The sequence below is a fragment of the Pararge aegeria genome, chromosome 4 (genome assembly GCF_905163445.1).
Source record: "Pararge aegeria chromosome 4, ilParAegt1.1, whole genome shotgun sequence".
In the NCBI taxonomy this organism is placed as follows: domain Eukaryota; kingdom Metazoa; phylum Arthropoda; class Insecta; order Lepidoptera; family Nymphalidae; genus Pararge; species Pararge aegeria.
In genome coordinates this window covers 5,096,476-5,111,765 of record NC_053183.1, presented here as the reverse complement: position 1 = coordinate 5,111,765, position 15,290 = coordinate 5,096,476, and the positions used below count along the sequence as shown (strand labels likewise).

The following is a 15,290-nucleotide window of genomic DNA, read 5'->3' as shown; positions in this document are numbered from 1 at the left end:
TTTATACAATATTTAATTTATGCAATCAAAAAAGAAAGGAGTGCTTAAATTGGTCATTCAACCCATTTTATTCTACACCTAAATACTAAGCTTTGATCAGACTTGGAAATATAACCTTACACCTCGATCAATTTTCTTGGAATCGAAATGAAAAGCAGAGTCCTCCTCAGTCATACAGGCATCATACCCGTTTTATCTGAGATGTCTATGGGCCGAAGGGAAAGGTAGATATTTAAATCGAGGATTGTTGCAAAATCTAAGAGAAAAATATGTGCTTCAGATATATTGTTTCAGAATAAAGAGCAATTAATTCATTTTAATTGGTTGCTCTGTTGCTGCGTGAAATTTAGACATACTTAATTATAACTTGTCTACTACGTCGATTTGTTCTGAGTTCAAAAGTACCTACCTGGTACCTACTTACACATATATTTTTTTGACAAAAAGGGTAATAAATACATTTGTCCTCTTCGTGTTCTTTTATTTTTATAATACTGGTTGGGATTGCGAAAATAAAATGTCACGCACTTAAAAAAAAAACTTATCCTTTATTGAGCTAACTACGATAATCACTACTCTTCTTCGACCACAACTTGTTTGCCTTTGCTGGGTCGGTTGGGCTTGCGACGTGATCCTGAACCTGAGGGTTTAGATTTCGGGGCTGGGGGGTTTTCTAGCGCGTCCAACTCGGCGTCTGTTAGCTGACCCTTGTACCATTCAGCGCTGTAAAAGAATATAAGAATTATATGTGAGTATATCCTTTTGCCTAAAGCCGTAGCTTAAGCCGTGTGGCGACGGCAGATCAGAATACAGTATTCACCACCGCTTCTGTACCCGTGGGTGTGGTACAGTTTTGTTAGCTCCCGACACTTCTACGAATTTCACCCTAGTCCCCCGGGGGATAATATTTAGATAGACAGATAAAGTCTTTATCGCACAAATCAAAAGTGAAAACAAGAAATATCAAAAACAATAAAAATATATATATAAAATGCGTAAAGGCGGTCTTATCGCTCTAAGCTATCTCCTCCAGACAACACTTTATGGTAGAGAATTAAGTTACCGAACGGGATAGTGGAACTGGTTAATAACAGGTGATAAAATAAACAACACACACTTTTCAAACTAATCCCTATCCCTACTTCCCTACTATCCCTACTAATATTATAAATTTCAATGTAAGTTTGTTTCTTACGCTTTCACGCAAAAACTACTTATGAAACTTTGTACATATATTCTTGGAAGTGTTAGAAGTAATATAGGATACTTTTTATCCTGACATTAAGCTCGGTTTCTTTGGGAGAGGGGATGAGTGTTTGACGATTTTAAACCATAACTCCGAGAAATTATAACCGATTTAAATAATTATTTATGGACTATAGAGGTTATAACGTCTTTAATTTTGCCCTAACTGTGGTTGGAGATAGAGGACAGAACTACTCAGCGGACAGCAGCAAACCCCTTATTTAAGGCTTAGGCGATACTGAATACTCTAAATTATTTTAGATCTACAACTAAATTTAATGCCACATCAAAAAACATAATCTAACGCAGACTAAGTCGCGGGCAACAGCTAGTTATAAATAAAATAAAATTAAATACATATCAATATAATGTATACAAACATATAAATATATAATATATGTATAAAAAAACAAAAGAACATACATATTAGATAAATAAAATTCTTTTAGTCGATTTCTAAATATGTTTACTGTCTGTGACTGTCTTATATCTCTCGGCAATCCATTTAGCTTAGTCCCTTTCACTGTTCCCAGATGTCGCCACTATTCCATTAGTTCGCGGTATCGTGAATATTTGATAAAACTAAAAATTATCGTAATTCGAAATTTAATGGACCGGGATTTAACTTCAGCACTTCAGGCTGTGCATTGATAGCTCTGTCGGTCCGAAAAAGGCATTTTATTTAAAGAGATTGAGAAACATCAAACTACTCACCATTCAGGTATTTTCCTCGCCCACTCGCATTTCTTGCTGACATCGTCAAAGGCCTGACCAAGCTTGCAGCCTGAACGGCGGGGTGTGTTACCGTTAATACACACAAAGAAGAACTGGCAATCATCAGGGTCAGCGTAACGTGGATGAGTCAGGCCGAATGTCTCGTTGACAGAAGGGCAGTTGAATTGGAAAACATCTAAAACCATATTAAACGATATATAGATATAACATATCACATGTACACAGATTTAATGCATTTATTATATTGCTAGCTTTTGACACCTTCGCTAAGGTTTTCATATAAATATTAAACTATTTACCCTTTAGGGATGAATTAAAAAATATTTTTGTTTCAATTTTATACTTAGTCTCGTGGTAACTAATAGCACGTCACGTCACGAATGCAAGCACGAATACTAATAGTACCCAACAAATTTTTTAGGCAATAAAAAGTTCCGTATTTGTCAAGACTAATGGAAAGGAACTATTGCGTTTATTTATGCTATGGCCACGGCCAAATAGATCTGCACTGCAAAGTGATGTAGCGTTCCGGTATGACGCCTTGAAGAACCCTATTAGGGATATGGATTTAGTATAACCACCACACACCTAATAGGTTAAGTGGCAATGGGCGAAAAACTTATTATATTATTTTTATGCATTTTCTATATATTATAATATCTTCAAATTTTATGGTATTAGTATGTAGAATTTTGTTAACATTTAGATATATTGCATATCTTTAGTAGTTATTATTTGGTATATTGTACCTTTATTTGACCTATACGAATAATTAAATCATCTTGATAAACAGTCGACTTACAAGAAATGGTCATAAATTAGTGTCATCTGCATATCGTCTGCGTAAGGTACAGGGATCATTTGTGGGATTGAGTATACGCTTTTATAATATGATTCCTAAGGTGATTTTGGACCTGCCAATGCACAAGTTTAAATAATTTGTTAAAACACATTTATTACAGCGAGGTTACTATACAATTGATGATTTTTTTTAATGACAAGGTTGCTTGGAAGCATCTGGCTCCGCTTTCAGCTCTTACAAGATAGAAAAATGAATGTTAAAATGCAAAATGTAAATTGTTGATGTTGGAAAAGAGCAACTGCTGAGTTTCTTGCCGGCTTCTTCTCGGTAGAATCTGCCTTCCGAACCGGTGGTAGAATCACTACAAACAGACAGACTTGACGTTTCAAAAGTGCTTATATTAGGCCTACTTGAAATAAATGAATTTTGGATTTTGAGTGGACGTCTATCGGTTTATGTGATGATGCTTCTAACAGGTTAGCCCATTATCATCTTAGACTGCGTCATCAATCGCCACATAAGATCACACTATCACGTTACATTGCAGTCGACAGCTAACGACAAAAAATAAACATAAACGTACCAGCAGCTCCACATCCCTTCTTCTTGGCTTCATCGGGCCAGGTGCAAATGCCACTCTTGTCGTTGTACACCAGACCGTTGGGGCACGTAATCATGTTGAACTTGCCATCCACGCAGAAGTAGAACTTGCCGCATTCATTAGGATCCTCGTGGGAGAAGTAGCCGTTTTGACGGACACAGTGCAGGGAGGGGATGGGCTCCTCTGAAGATAAGATATTTAACATTAAAATTTGGGTACAGTGCAACCTAAACAGCCACTTTTATGACTATTTACTAGTCCATCTTTGGTAGTAGCTATATCACTACCATTTAAAGCGATTACCAACTCATTCGCTTGGGAGAGACCTTTATTCCAGCAGTGGACTGTTATTGGATATTGATGAGTATTTTCCACATTTCTTAGATATATAACCTTTCAAAAAAACCTGAATTTAGCCTTGTTAAATAGCCGCCGGAGCGATAACAATAATCCAAGTTCTTGAAGCTGGAGCGAATAGCTATTAACCACCCCCGAACCATTATAAACTTCCAACTTTATAAAAGCTTACTATGAAATTTTAGTTAATAGTAATAATTTTAGTTAATAAAAATATGCTATCAGCAGATATTTATAGTTGTGAAATGTGTTGAACCGTTAAAATAGCTCCATGTTGCTTCTTTGAAATTTCTACACCTAAAACGAAGAAACCCTACTATATGCTACTGGTATAAGTTCAATAGTTTTAGAAACCTCGGTCCTAAAATACAAAACAGATATATTATGAGTTGTTTAGGTAAAGGTTTAGATAATGCTAAGATACAGCAAAATCTCGCTTAGATAAGCATAAAGTATAAATAAATAAATGGAGGAATGGAGATGCGTCAGTCTAGGGTCACCTTAACGGCATGATTGACAGTTATTGTTTGTTAACAAATTTTACTTTAAAAATATATTTGTGAGTAGTAACAGTTTTAATATCAAATAGAATAGAGAACCAGGGTTTAAATGAGCCCAAAATTAAATCTTTAGATACTAACCATAACACTTTCAATGAAAAAGAGTGCAAAAAGCCTAATAAACAGTCGCAAAACAAGAAAGACTGTAACTGAGTATTCTAAAAGTTTTGCCAGTCCATAATATAATTATGTAGGCAAACATATTGCCTTAAATTCATCGTGGATTCAGCATTAAATAATTTTTACTTTCAATAGTAGGATTTTGCAGTGAAAAAAAGTATCTGAGCAGCTAAAAAAAATAACAAAACAGACATTTTTTTCGTTAATTCTTTTGTCTACGTTACTAAATCCACCCGACGACAAAAGTGTTATTCAATGAATTCCGACTTCACCAAGGCCGTAGTTCCCTTGAGATTGGAAAGTTGTTCCGAGCAAAGATAACCTTTAGCACAGTACGATCATTATAATACTGATGCCACAACAAGTTGAAATGGCAAACACGTGGCATATAATATATGATAATTATTCAAATTCACGTGGGTTATGTCCTTTGTAATCTATGGCCTGACATATTTCCTATATACCTTAATGTGCCGTCGCCATACAGTAATGTTTAATACTGGTGTACAGGATATACGGAAAATGTGTCTCTTATTCCAACTGAGACTGAAATCCTTACTGAAATTATTACGCAATGTTCAAGAAAATCTGCCAATAAATGTTTTTCAACTTAAAAAACTCGGTTCCTGTTAAAAATCACAGATTTACCATTAACATTAGATGTTTTACTAATGTTCAACGGCCACGAGTAAATTTACTTAAACTTTTAACTACAAACACTTACGAAGTTTAGGTCTCTGTGAGCAGTCAATGTTGAACGGTAAGTCACATTTCTCGTCATCGGAGCTGTAGTCGTTAAACACCATACCATCGGGGCAAAGCTTTTCAGTTATTTCACCGTCCCTGAAATAAAGATTAGTTAATTAATTAAAATATTAATTTAAACTGGGTAAATTAATTTTAAGCATCTCTAAACCTTGCTGTTTTAATCTAAGGAGCAAAAGTCAGAAGTATAAAATATGATTCAATTGCCTTGATAATCAAAAATTCTTTTCGTAATTATAGAAGTGGGAAATTAATTCGGCAAAAACAAAATTAGATGATTGATATTTATGGAATAAACTAAAAAGGTTATAATTCAATTCCTAAATAAATAAGTTTTTAACTTACAACTGCTATTTTTGCCAAAATAAAATAAAATGGATGCTGGAAAATTATTTATTTATTTTATTTATTTATTTATACTCTTTATTTGTACACCACTCAAGCAAAGAAACAAGACAAAAAAAGAACAAACACATGAAGAATGAAGCAGGATACAAAAGGCGGCCTTATCGCTAAGTAGCGATCTCTGCCAGGCAACCTTAGGATTAGGAAAACTAAAAAGAAAACAAATAGGTGGGGTACACTATTTAGTACATACATACAAATATCTACATACTAATACATAAACCAGACTACACAAATAAAAAAAAAAAAAAAATTACCTCGGTCATGGGTGTATTATAAGTATTTATGTATATTATTCATTAAAATATGGATCAGTCATCTTAGTACCCCTAACATAAGCTACGCTTACTTTGGGGCTAGATGACAATGTGTGTATTGTCGTAGTATAAAAAAAATGCTTATTAACAACTCAGTATACAAAACATACGACTTTAGTAATTCAATACATACGTGAAGTTTTGGCATGTTTGCTTTACACACGCCGATGTTTGGATACCGCAAGTGATGGTAAATAAACCTTTTCAAATATTTAAACAAGGAAAAATCTTTAAATTTGTTAGCCGAGTTCCAATATATTTATTTTATGTAGGCTTCTAGTTGTCCAGGTAGCAGAGTTACGTACTGCGAGTAGCCAGAATGTTTTTTTATTAAATTCCCCATAATGTGTATTCTACCTCAAAATGCATACAATTTTTTTCCTTTTATTTTAACTCAAATTCAAACTCAATTCTTTATATTAACATATGGTTCAAGATGTTAACATTTTGTATTTTATGCATATTACCGACAAGACATCCAAATTTAGAGCTAAACAGAAAAAAATAATAAAGATACTACTAAACTGTCAGTAGATTTAGGTAAGGAGATAATTGTAGTCAAATATTTTTTACAGAGTAGTTTCCGTCTGTTAATCATGAAAATTGGCAAGAAGCAATATATATCCTCGTAATGCAAAATTAACTTAAATTAAAATGTGGTTAAAATTTAAATTTAAATGTATCAAGAAAGGAAGTTGTCGCACTGTGATAAAGGATGGCGCCACTTTTATTTTAGTTCGCGCTATCGAAGGGTTATGGCAGCTAAATAAGTAACCTTCGGTTATTAGCATAAAGTTCGTGCTATTTTTTATGTCTCCTAATAAGCATTAGTGCTTCATCGTAAGCCTTTTTACCCAAAAGACGGTTTCCTTTCTGTATAGGCCATAATCTACCACGTTGGTCAAGTGATTAGACTTCAAATATTTATGGATAACTCTTACGCATGTAGGTTTCCTCACGAACTTTTCATTGCGCGCTTGCTATAGCAAAGTTTTCAGTCATTGACTAATTTAATATAAATACTCTCAGAGAACTTACTCTCAGAGGTAAAATTTTGGTGATCATTTGCTATTTTTGTTAGCACAAAACAATCTGGTGATCATTCCAGAAATCCAACTAGAACATTATTCACCAGACTTCATGAAATTTGGGGGAAAAAACTATCAAATAATATAAACTATCTCGTAAAAAATTAAGAACTAAGAACTGTTGTATGTTTTGACCCAGTTTCATTTCACCGATAGTGCCGCAACTACCTCCTGCATAACTGTATCCCAACGTATATCTACCATTTATTTAATTTAAGTATATACCCTGTACATTTCCATTTTAGCTCTCGCGACTCATTGAACTACATCGGTTACTTAAACAGATTACCTAATTTATAACTTCGAGTTAATAACTAAGAAATGCCTTCAAAGGTGATTTGAAACTTTGCTTTTATTTACCTGCAAGGATAGTACTTGTCGCACTGTTCAGCATCTGCGAAGAATCCATCTTCAGGGCAAGAGTTTGTGATCTCAGCATCTCTTTCAGCGTCCTCGGCAACTCTAGCTGGTGGATTCGCGGGCTTCCTTTTCGAGTTCTTTGGTCCCGCTGATGACGCTAATACTGTAACGGAAAAGTTACATTACAAGACTGGGGTTTTATTTCATTTCAGTCTTAGGATCGAATTAATATGTAAAACTCTAACTCACATATACACACACACACACACACACATACACACGCGCATACAAACACACACATACACCTGCAAAACAAATTATATATGTATATATAATTTAATATAATAATTATCTTGTCTAAGCAAACATATACGCGAGCACAATTACCTACGCGACGCAAACTCACACACGCACAATCATACACTCAATCATGTCGCCTGTAATACAGGTTTTTACCTAAATCAGGGACAGTAGATTTTAAATTGCACCATTACATACCTATATACCTACATTTACCTACATTTTTGTAAATAAGTAAATAAACTATTAAATTATTATTTTTATTCATAACGATTTTAATTTTGCCTCAAATTACGGTTATAATTCACAATCATCATCCTCAGCTTGATACAAGCCAAACTTACTCGACAAAATTCATCACATGTACTGCTGGATATAGAACACGGGACATCCCACTTCTGAAACCACAGGCAGGCAGGGAGGTCGATAAATTTAAGCATCGTTATCTTGGAATATATGGACATAATAACTTTTGGAACCTTTGTATCGAGAAAACATACAAGAAGCAGTTGACAATACAACAAAAATCAGTAGTTGCTATAGAAAAACAAAGGTCGTAATCAACTTATACATAATAATATAATTGTACGGACGATCGTTGCAAGACAAAGTTACATTTGATTAGTCAACTAACCACTTTCGAATTCCTTATAACCGGACCGAAAAAAATATTACATACTGACTCTACCCGCGGATTCGCTCGCGTACGGCGTAAGTTTTTGTAAAGTTACTGCGTGAAAAGCTCATAGATACAAATTATCATACTTATTAATACAGTAGGTTTTTCGAAATTAAAAGCATAGTTATGGAACTAAGATATTCCAAGATATCCGTTAACTAAATTTTATTTATTATAAAAAGCAGTCCTAATTTTGTCACTCCATCATTATACAGTGAAAAAAATAACTTCAATCCGTAGTTCTCTTGCTGCATGAAAGAAGGGTATTTCAATTACTAACAAACAAACAATTGGATAAAAATATTACTACGGATTAAAATCACATCCTACAGGGCATATATTGACATTGAATTCAAATGCAAGCTAGTTTTAATGCGAGAAAAACTACCTAGTTATATCTAGTATAGATAAAATTCGTGAATGTATATCAAGCGTGTCTGTGGGCATTTCCTGTTGAAGGCATAAGCATATTTTATTAAGAGCGGTTAGCATTGAGCTGAGCGCAGACTTCCTATTTGGGTTCAATATCATGGAAAGGTCGTTACTAAAAACTTTCTTCGAACTACGAGTAGCTCTAGTTTAAGTTATAATAAATTATTTGGTTTATTAATATGAACTTAGATAATAATAGTTACATAAATAAAACCTTTACTGACCACAATTATTTATTATAAACAAACCAAACAAAACAAGCGACAGAAAAAAAGCAATAGAAAACTAAGCTAAGTACAATTTGGCATTGTTTTGGTCAATGTGTCTGGTTGAAGGCTTCGGCTGTGGTTTCAGAAAAAGACGTGTTGCTTAGCGATTTAGCGTTCACGTACGATGCTGTGTCGAAACCATAGTGGTATTCGTGTCATACCTCTAACAGGGGTTAACCCACTACCATCCTAGATTGCATTATCGTTTACCAAGGGCAAACAGGTCATCTACTCAGCTTTATGATGCAGTAAGTTTATAAGAAGTTTTGCAAAGCTGATTTTCCGTAGGGTGATAACCACTGATGCAACAGAAAAGCTGCGTGTATATATTGTGATGCAAACCCCACAAACTCAAATAAATTCAAAAAAATTTAAGACGAAACTCAGTTATTTTTCAAAGTTCCACCACTTTGGAAAAGAACTAGTGGTGTTTCAGTTAACAGTGTTAGCTAGAGAGATGCCGGTTCGGACTCCGCCAGTTCAGAAACTCTGACCTTAGAAAACGTCATATTTCAATAACACAAGTTTAATAGCTGGTGCTTGACAGTTTTACCCGAACGACACATGATGGGACATAACGATTTTTCCTTACGTGACATTTTCTGCCACGAAGTTGCGAAAATTATTTAAGTTAATACAAGTTCTATAAATGCAAAATGTTACTGATTTCACATAAAGACAACTTGACCCGAGTTAAGTATTACCCAATTCATTAAAGTGCAATATAATGTTTCCAATCATAATTAGATCCAATTTAACTTCGTAAAGAGACTATTATCAACTTTCACTAACATTGTTATTAATTAGTGACGTGAATCTGGTTTGTTTTCTTTACAATGTATAAAAGTTACTTTGCAAGGTTATGTTCATCTATATGGGCTCTTACAGATTATGATAGTATCACATCCATACAATTCTTAAGCTATAGCGATTCTCTGCGATTTTGTCCGCGTACAACAGCTAATAAGTAAATTGTTTCCCAAAAAAAGATTCTTTCTATGACCCACTGCATCGCATCACCCGTCCGTTGTTAGATTACTAAGTTTCGAAGCGTGATATCCAATAGTCTTTAACGCTCCTCAAGAATTGGACTATCGATTAATCCATAAAAAATGTTTCGATACCGATTTAGCAGAGTTGCATCTATAATAGTATTCAAACAAAAACAAGTCAAAAACCCTTCAGCTTTATTTGGTTTAGATATAATAAGTTCGCATATCGCAGTAGTGCGATAAAATGACTTCAAATTGAACAAAACCAACATTGCCATGTGTTACCGGTTTCTCTATTACCTAACCGCGTTACGAACGCAATTGCTTGTGTCTAATTTCGGACGTATTCAAGTGACACCTTTTTTTTACCGGAATTAGTGTGCTAACACGTACAATAAACAGCTACTCTATAATCACTGCTGGACGTAGCCCTTTTCGAAGCCCTTATCCAGCCACTTTTCGCTACCCTTTTAAGGTGATGGGGCGATTGGGCGGGAAGCTGTTCCATACTGTGCTAATTGGTACGTGGTCTCCACTTCAGAACCGTTCTTAGCCTTTAAGTTTACGTTGGCGAACGTAGTTATCAACATAACCTCATAATTATGTAAACATATATGTATGAACGCTTCATAAGTATAGTGAGAGGCCTAACTGGACAAAAAGTTTATGATTTTTTTTCTTAGCACCGCAGAAGCTATAGGTTCTGCGACATATATGGCTTGCCCTCTGCTGCTCGGTGATCCTTAAGCCTATGTCGGTGTTTTCGATGCTCCCAAGAATTTACTCATTACGGATTTTTTCCCTAAGTCAACAACGACTAGTGTTACTCGTTTTCACTCGCTGAAGTCTTTAGTCTTTATTTTAAACATCGCCTAAAATAAAACTTATTTTATAATATGAAACATTTACCGGTACATCGCTTCTGAAATTTCTAGATCAGCTCTATACATATAGTACAATACTCTACCCTAATTATGCGCTAGTAAGTAAGATTTCAACTTAAGACTTATATGATTTTCGAACAATGAATGAACTGAATGTTTGCTTAAGATTATTTCTTTTAATTATTTTAATAAAAACCCTGATAATAAGCCTTTCGGTTTTTATGCACGCAGACTGAGAAATCGGAAGGTCAATGTAATTTTATTTATTTAGATATAATACTAAAAGTGAACAAAGATATGTAGCAATATTTGATATAATCAGTTTCTCTGTTTCGTAACAACAAGCTATTTGAAAGCCGGGCCAAAATTCGTTTACAATAATCATATTGACATTTAGAACTTAGGCTATGTGTTTACAGACCTTGAATCAAAATTTAATATTTTTTGTCAACCACGAACTAAGACAGAATCCCAAAACTAACAAAATTCGATATTATTGAGAGCCTAGAACGAGAAAGAAGATTCTATGGGGCCTTTTCTATATAAATGCACCAAGTTAGCTCGACAGTGAATTGATCTTTTAAGAGTAGCTTATCCACACAGAGTTTTTTTTTTGCCTCCGACTAATAAGTAGCCCTTAGAGTTGGTATTTTCAGCTATTTTGTTTAAAGATATCAGCTAAAAGTCTAGATAGAGCAATCGTGCGATAAGACCAGGGGTGAGAAAGGACGCTTATTGGTCGCAGTAATCTAAATCAGCAATCGGCCCATATGTAGAATTAAAATTATCATGAACCAGGCGAGCAGTATAAGATTCCCGATTAATTCCCGATTCTGCATTATTATTTTCAATTATACACATTGCGTTATATTTTTGACTATGAAGAAACTCAGCTTCTGAATTATGAAGATAGGGAGCGCGGTATACGGCAATTTAACTCAAATGGGCGCTAAAGTAAACAATATAACTTTAATAATAAAGGGTAATAATAATTTATCACGCTGGGTTAAAGCGAAATTAAACATAAAGATGACACATGCGTCAGAAAATCTCACAAGATATTGCTGGTTTCGCGTAATCGTTTCGTTTTCCCTGTATCGAAAAGTAGATAGTAGGATTAAAAAGAAAAACTTTTAAGGACAACGTTTTTATTGAAAGTCTTATAAATAAGAGTTTTGCAATGTTTACGATTTCTCAATTACTCAACTGTTGGGGCGCTACGAAAGGCTTGAGGGTGGCTCGACCTCGTTGCGTTTATGGTTTATATTAATTCATTATAAATTAATGCGTGAAGAAAGTGTTTCTGTTCGATTATTAGGTATCTAAGTTCGGCTTACCGATAACCGATCTTGAAAAAAATCTAAACAATTATAGCTAGTTTCCTGCTTCATATAAATGACGACGGGATACTTTGTATGCTGGAAAAACTCCCGAGACCTACCATAGAATAAGTAATAACTTAAAGACAACTGCTGGGGCTTGAGGCTGGCTCGACCTCGTTGCAATTATGATTTATGCGATGCGATTATTCGTTATGATTTTATGGGTAAAGAGAGTGTGTCTGTTCGATTACTAGGTATCTAAGATCGGCTTACCGATAACCGATCTTGATAAAAATCGAAACAAATATAGCTAGCTTCATATAAATGACAATGAGATACTTGGTATGCTGGAAAAATTCCCGAGAACTACAATAGAATAAGTTGTAACTTGAAGTTCTACCGAAGTAAACTCTGTCCTCATCATCATTATCAACAACAGCCACTGCTGGACTAAAGGGCGCCCGCAACGAGCGGGTGTGCCCATAATCACTACGCTGAGCAGACGGGTTTATGATCGATGTAGATGGTAGTATTCATTCTCTGTTATATTCCCTTAGTCACCTCGTACGACATCCGCCGAAAGAGGAGGGTAGTGACAACTGTGTTTTGATCTGCTGTCACCATACGGCCCATAATACGGTTGACCTATATAGTATTTTATTAAGTACACTGGACAGCCTACTGTCACTTTATTTTTACCTCCAATTGATTGATTTTGGTGCTATAAGTGTGACGATTATACTAGTGTCCAAGGAACTCAAACAAGAATTACTAAGAACACTATATCATTTTATATATTAAGTTCCAGAGCAATCGTGTGTTACACGACTTTAAGCTGTTATATTTAGTGTGTTAATAAAATAGGTTAGTGCCTAACTTACTATTATTATGAATGCGTAAGTCTGTTAATAAACTTGTTTGTTAGTCTTAACTACCGTTCATCGTGAAATTTTATTCAGGTATCGCTTGCACCCTCAAGATGGGTATAGTATACTTTTATCCCAAAAAAAATATATCCACGATTTAAAAATAAACATAATAACGCGAACGAAATCAGGGGCAACAGCGGGCAAGTATTATATTATTGAATTAAGAACATACAAAATGCACCAGCCATTATTGCATATTGTAGCAGTGCATTCTGCCCAAGAACAGTAAAAACGCCCCGCACACGTCTCACTTTACATCCGCGGAATGTTGCTAGCTCACAATTTTTTACCCATTTCCCCATTTTATGATGAACACTTAGAACATTAGAGGTAAAATAAAAGTAATTACTGTCAATTGCTAAATGGGATGAAGTGACTAACCGTTCGTTCGAGAAACCAATCTATAGTTGAGTGGTTATTGATGCTTCTGTGTGTTTCTAATTCTGTGTGTTATATTATAAAACTCATACCTATAACTAAGAGTATGTCCTCATTGTATTGATTTTATTTCAGTATATATCTGACCTAGATGATATACTAATACGCCCTAAAATAAAATAACTAGAAATATCTGTTTGCTAAGATATTTCCTTAATTAAATTCGATGTAAAACTAATTAAAAAACATCATAAATAATCATATCTGGGTTGCAAACATAATTACAAAATATCCATATATGTAACAAATGACCAATTTTAAGTTTCAAAACATGATTATTACATATTAACCTTTTAGCAGGATATTACATACGATTTATAGACATCGGATTACGCAAACACCTTTAAAAATACGCACATAAATTATTCTAAAAAACTAATGTTTGAATGTCAGATACCCGATATGTAAGACGTTTGATAGCTTTAGTTAAACCAAGGTCAACTGATGGCATGGTAATAAAAATTAAGTTTTAAATAACTTGACGTTTTGTTTAAACTTTTAATTCATGACATATAACAATTGAAGGGATAAGTATAAATAAAGCTGTTTAGACTCATGCATACACGTTATAACTGTACGTATCAGTGGAAAGAAAGGCAATTGAAATGCAAACCATACGTTAAGCTTAACGGTGGATTCCAAACCAACAGTTCAAACTTACCTACTAAGCATGCCAGAATGACTACACCCACAGTCGACCTGAACGCCATCATGCGTCCCTCCAAAATACTCCTTAATCCACTCAATAATACGTCAAAATGTGACTTATCGTTATCGGAACTTGATGCTTTCGCAGCGTTCTCTAGTGCACTGACAATAACAGTTTTTGTCCTCCGTTCTTACCAGCTGAACGCCTTAGCGAAAGGTTACGCTACCTTGCCCATCTCCCTCCCACTCATTTATATTAACATGCATTCGCACTGCTCACTCACGAGTTCTTAAGAACCTTTGGATCCTGTTATAGAGCTACGTGTTCTGCAAGAAAATTATCGTTAGAATCCAATAATCGTTAGTAAATGGTAAATCGATTAGAACAAATTAATACTACCTATGTTGCAAACATTTTTTTAAATTATGTACTCCTCACCTTTAATGAACTCCACATTAAATTTCTTTAGAAGTTAAAAAATATTTTTTAATTATATATTTAGCGTTAATTTATGATGTCAGGTGTTACACAACTTATAAAGAATTTAGGGCACTATATTAACAAAGTATGAATAATTAATCTAATTACTGGAAATATTGGTCAAGTAATATGTATCTATGCATAAAGTATGCATAGCGAAATTGAAGTGGATCTTGTAAACGGTTAGAAGTAAATTATGGAATAAATACTAATCTGGAAACTCATAAATGGATTCTAACTTATGGCTATGTTTTAAAAGGGAAAAGATAACGGAAGAGTGTTCGTAGCGCGGGTTCAATAAGACATTTCATCTTCATCATCATCGGCTACACCAATTGAAGTTTTCTGCCGTGCATAGGTTCTTTTACGGTCCAGGCTGCTTGTCTCCAGATATACAATGATTAGAATAAAAATAATTTTATTTGCCAAGTTTTATAAAAATTTCATATTTCCAATTATGTACTTATTTTTTCATATTTTTAACACATAGATATGTAAGTCATTCTATTCAATTCAATTTTGTAGTGCGTTCAATACTCTATAAAGATCGAAACAGTGATT

The 15,290-nt window shown here is 34.3% G+C and overlaps 1 protein-coding gene across 1 annotated transcript; it reads right to left on the bottom strand.

Moving 5' to 3' along the window:
- Positions 1–528: 528 nt before the first annotated feature.
- On the bottom strand, positions 529–14,374 carry LOC120637901 (protein obstructor-E-like). The gene is made up of 6 exons (XM_039909961.1): positions 14,262–14,374; positions 7,356–7,518; positions 5,145–5,263; positions 3,366–3,566; positions 1,960–2,155; positions 529–723 (listed from the first exon to the last, which is right to left on the bottom strand). The coding sequence occupies exons 1-6, from the start codon at positions 14,311–14,313 to the stop codon at positions 573–575; spliced, it is 882 nt and encodes a 293-aa protein (XP_039765895.1). The 5' UTR covers positions 14,314–14,374; the 3' UTR covers positions 529–572.
- Between the last annotated feature and the right edge of the window lie 916 nt (positions 14,375–15,290).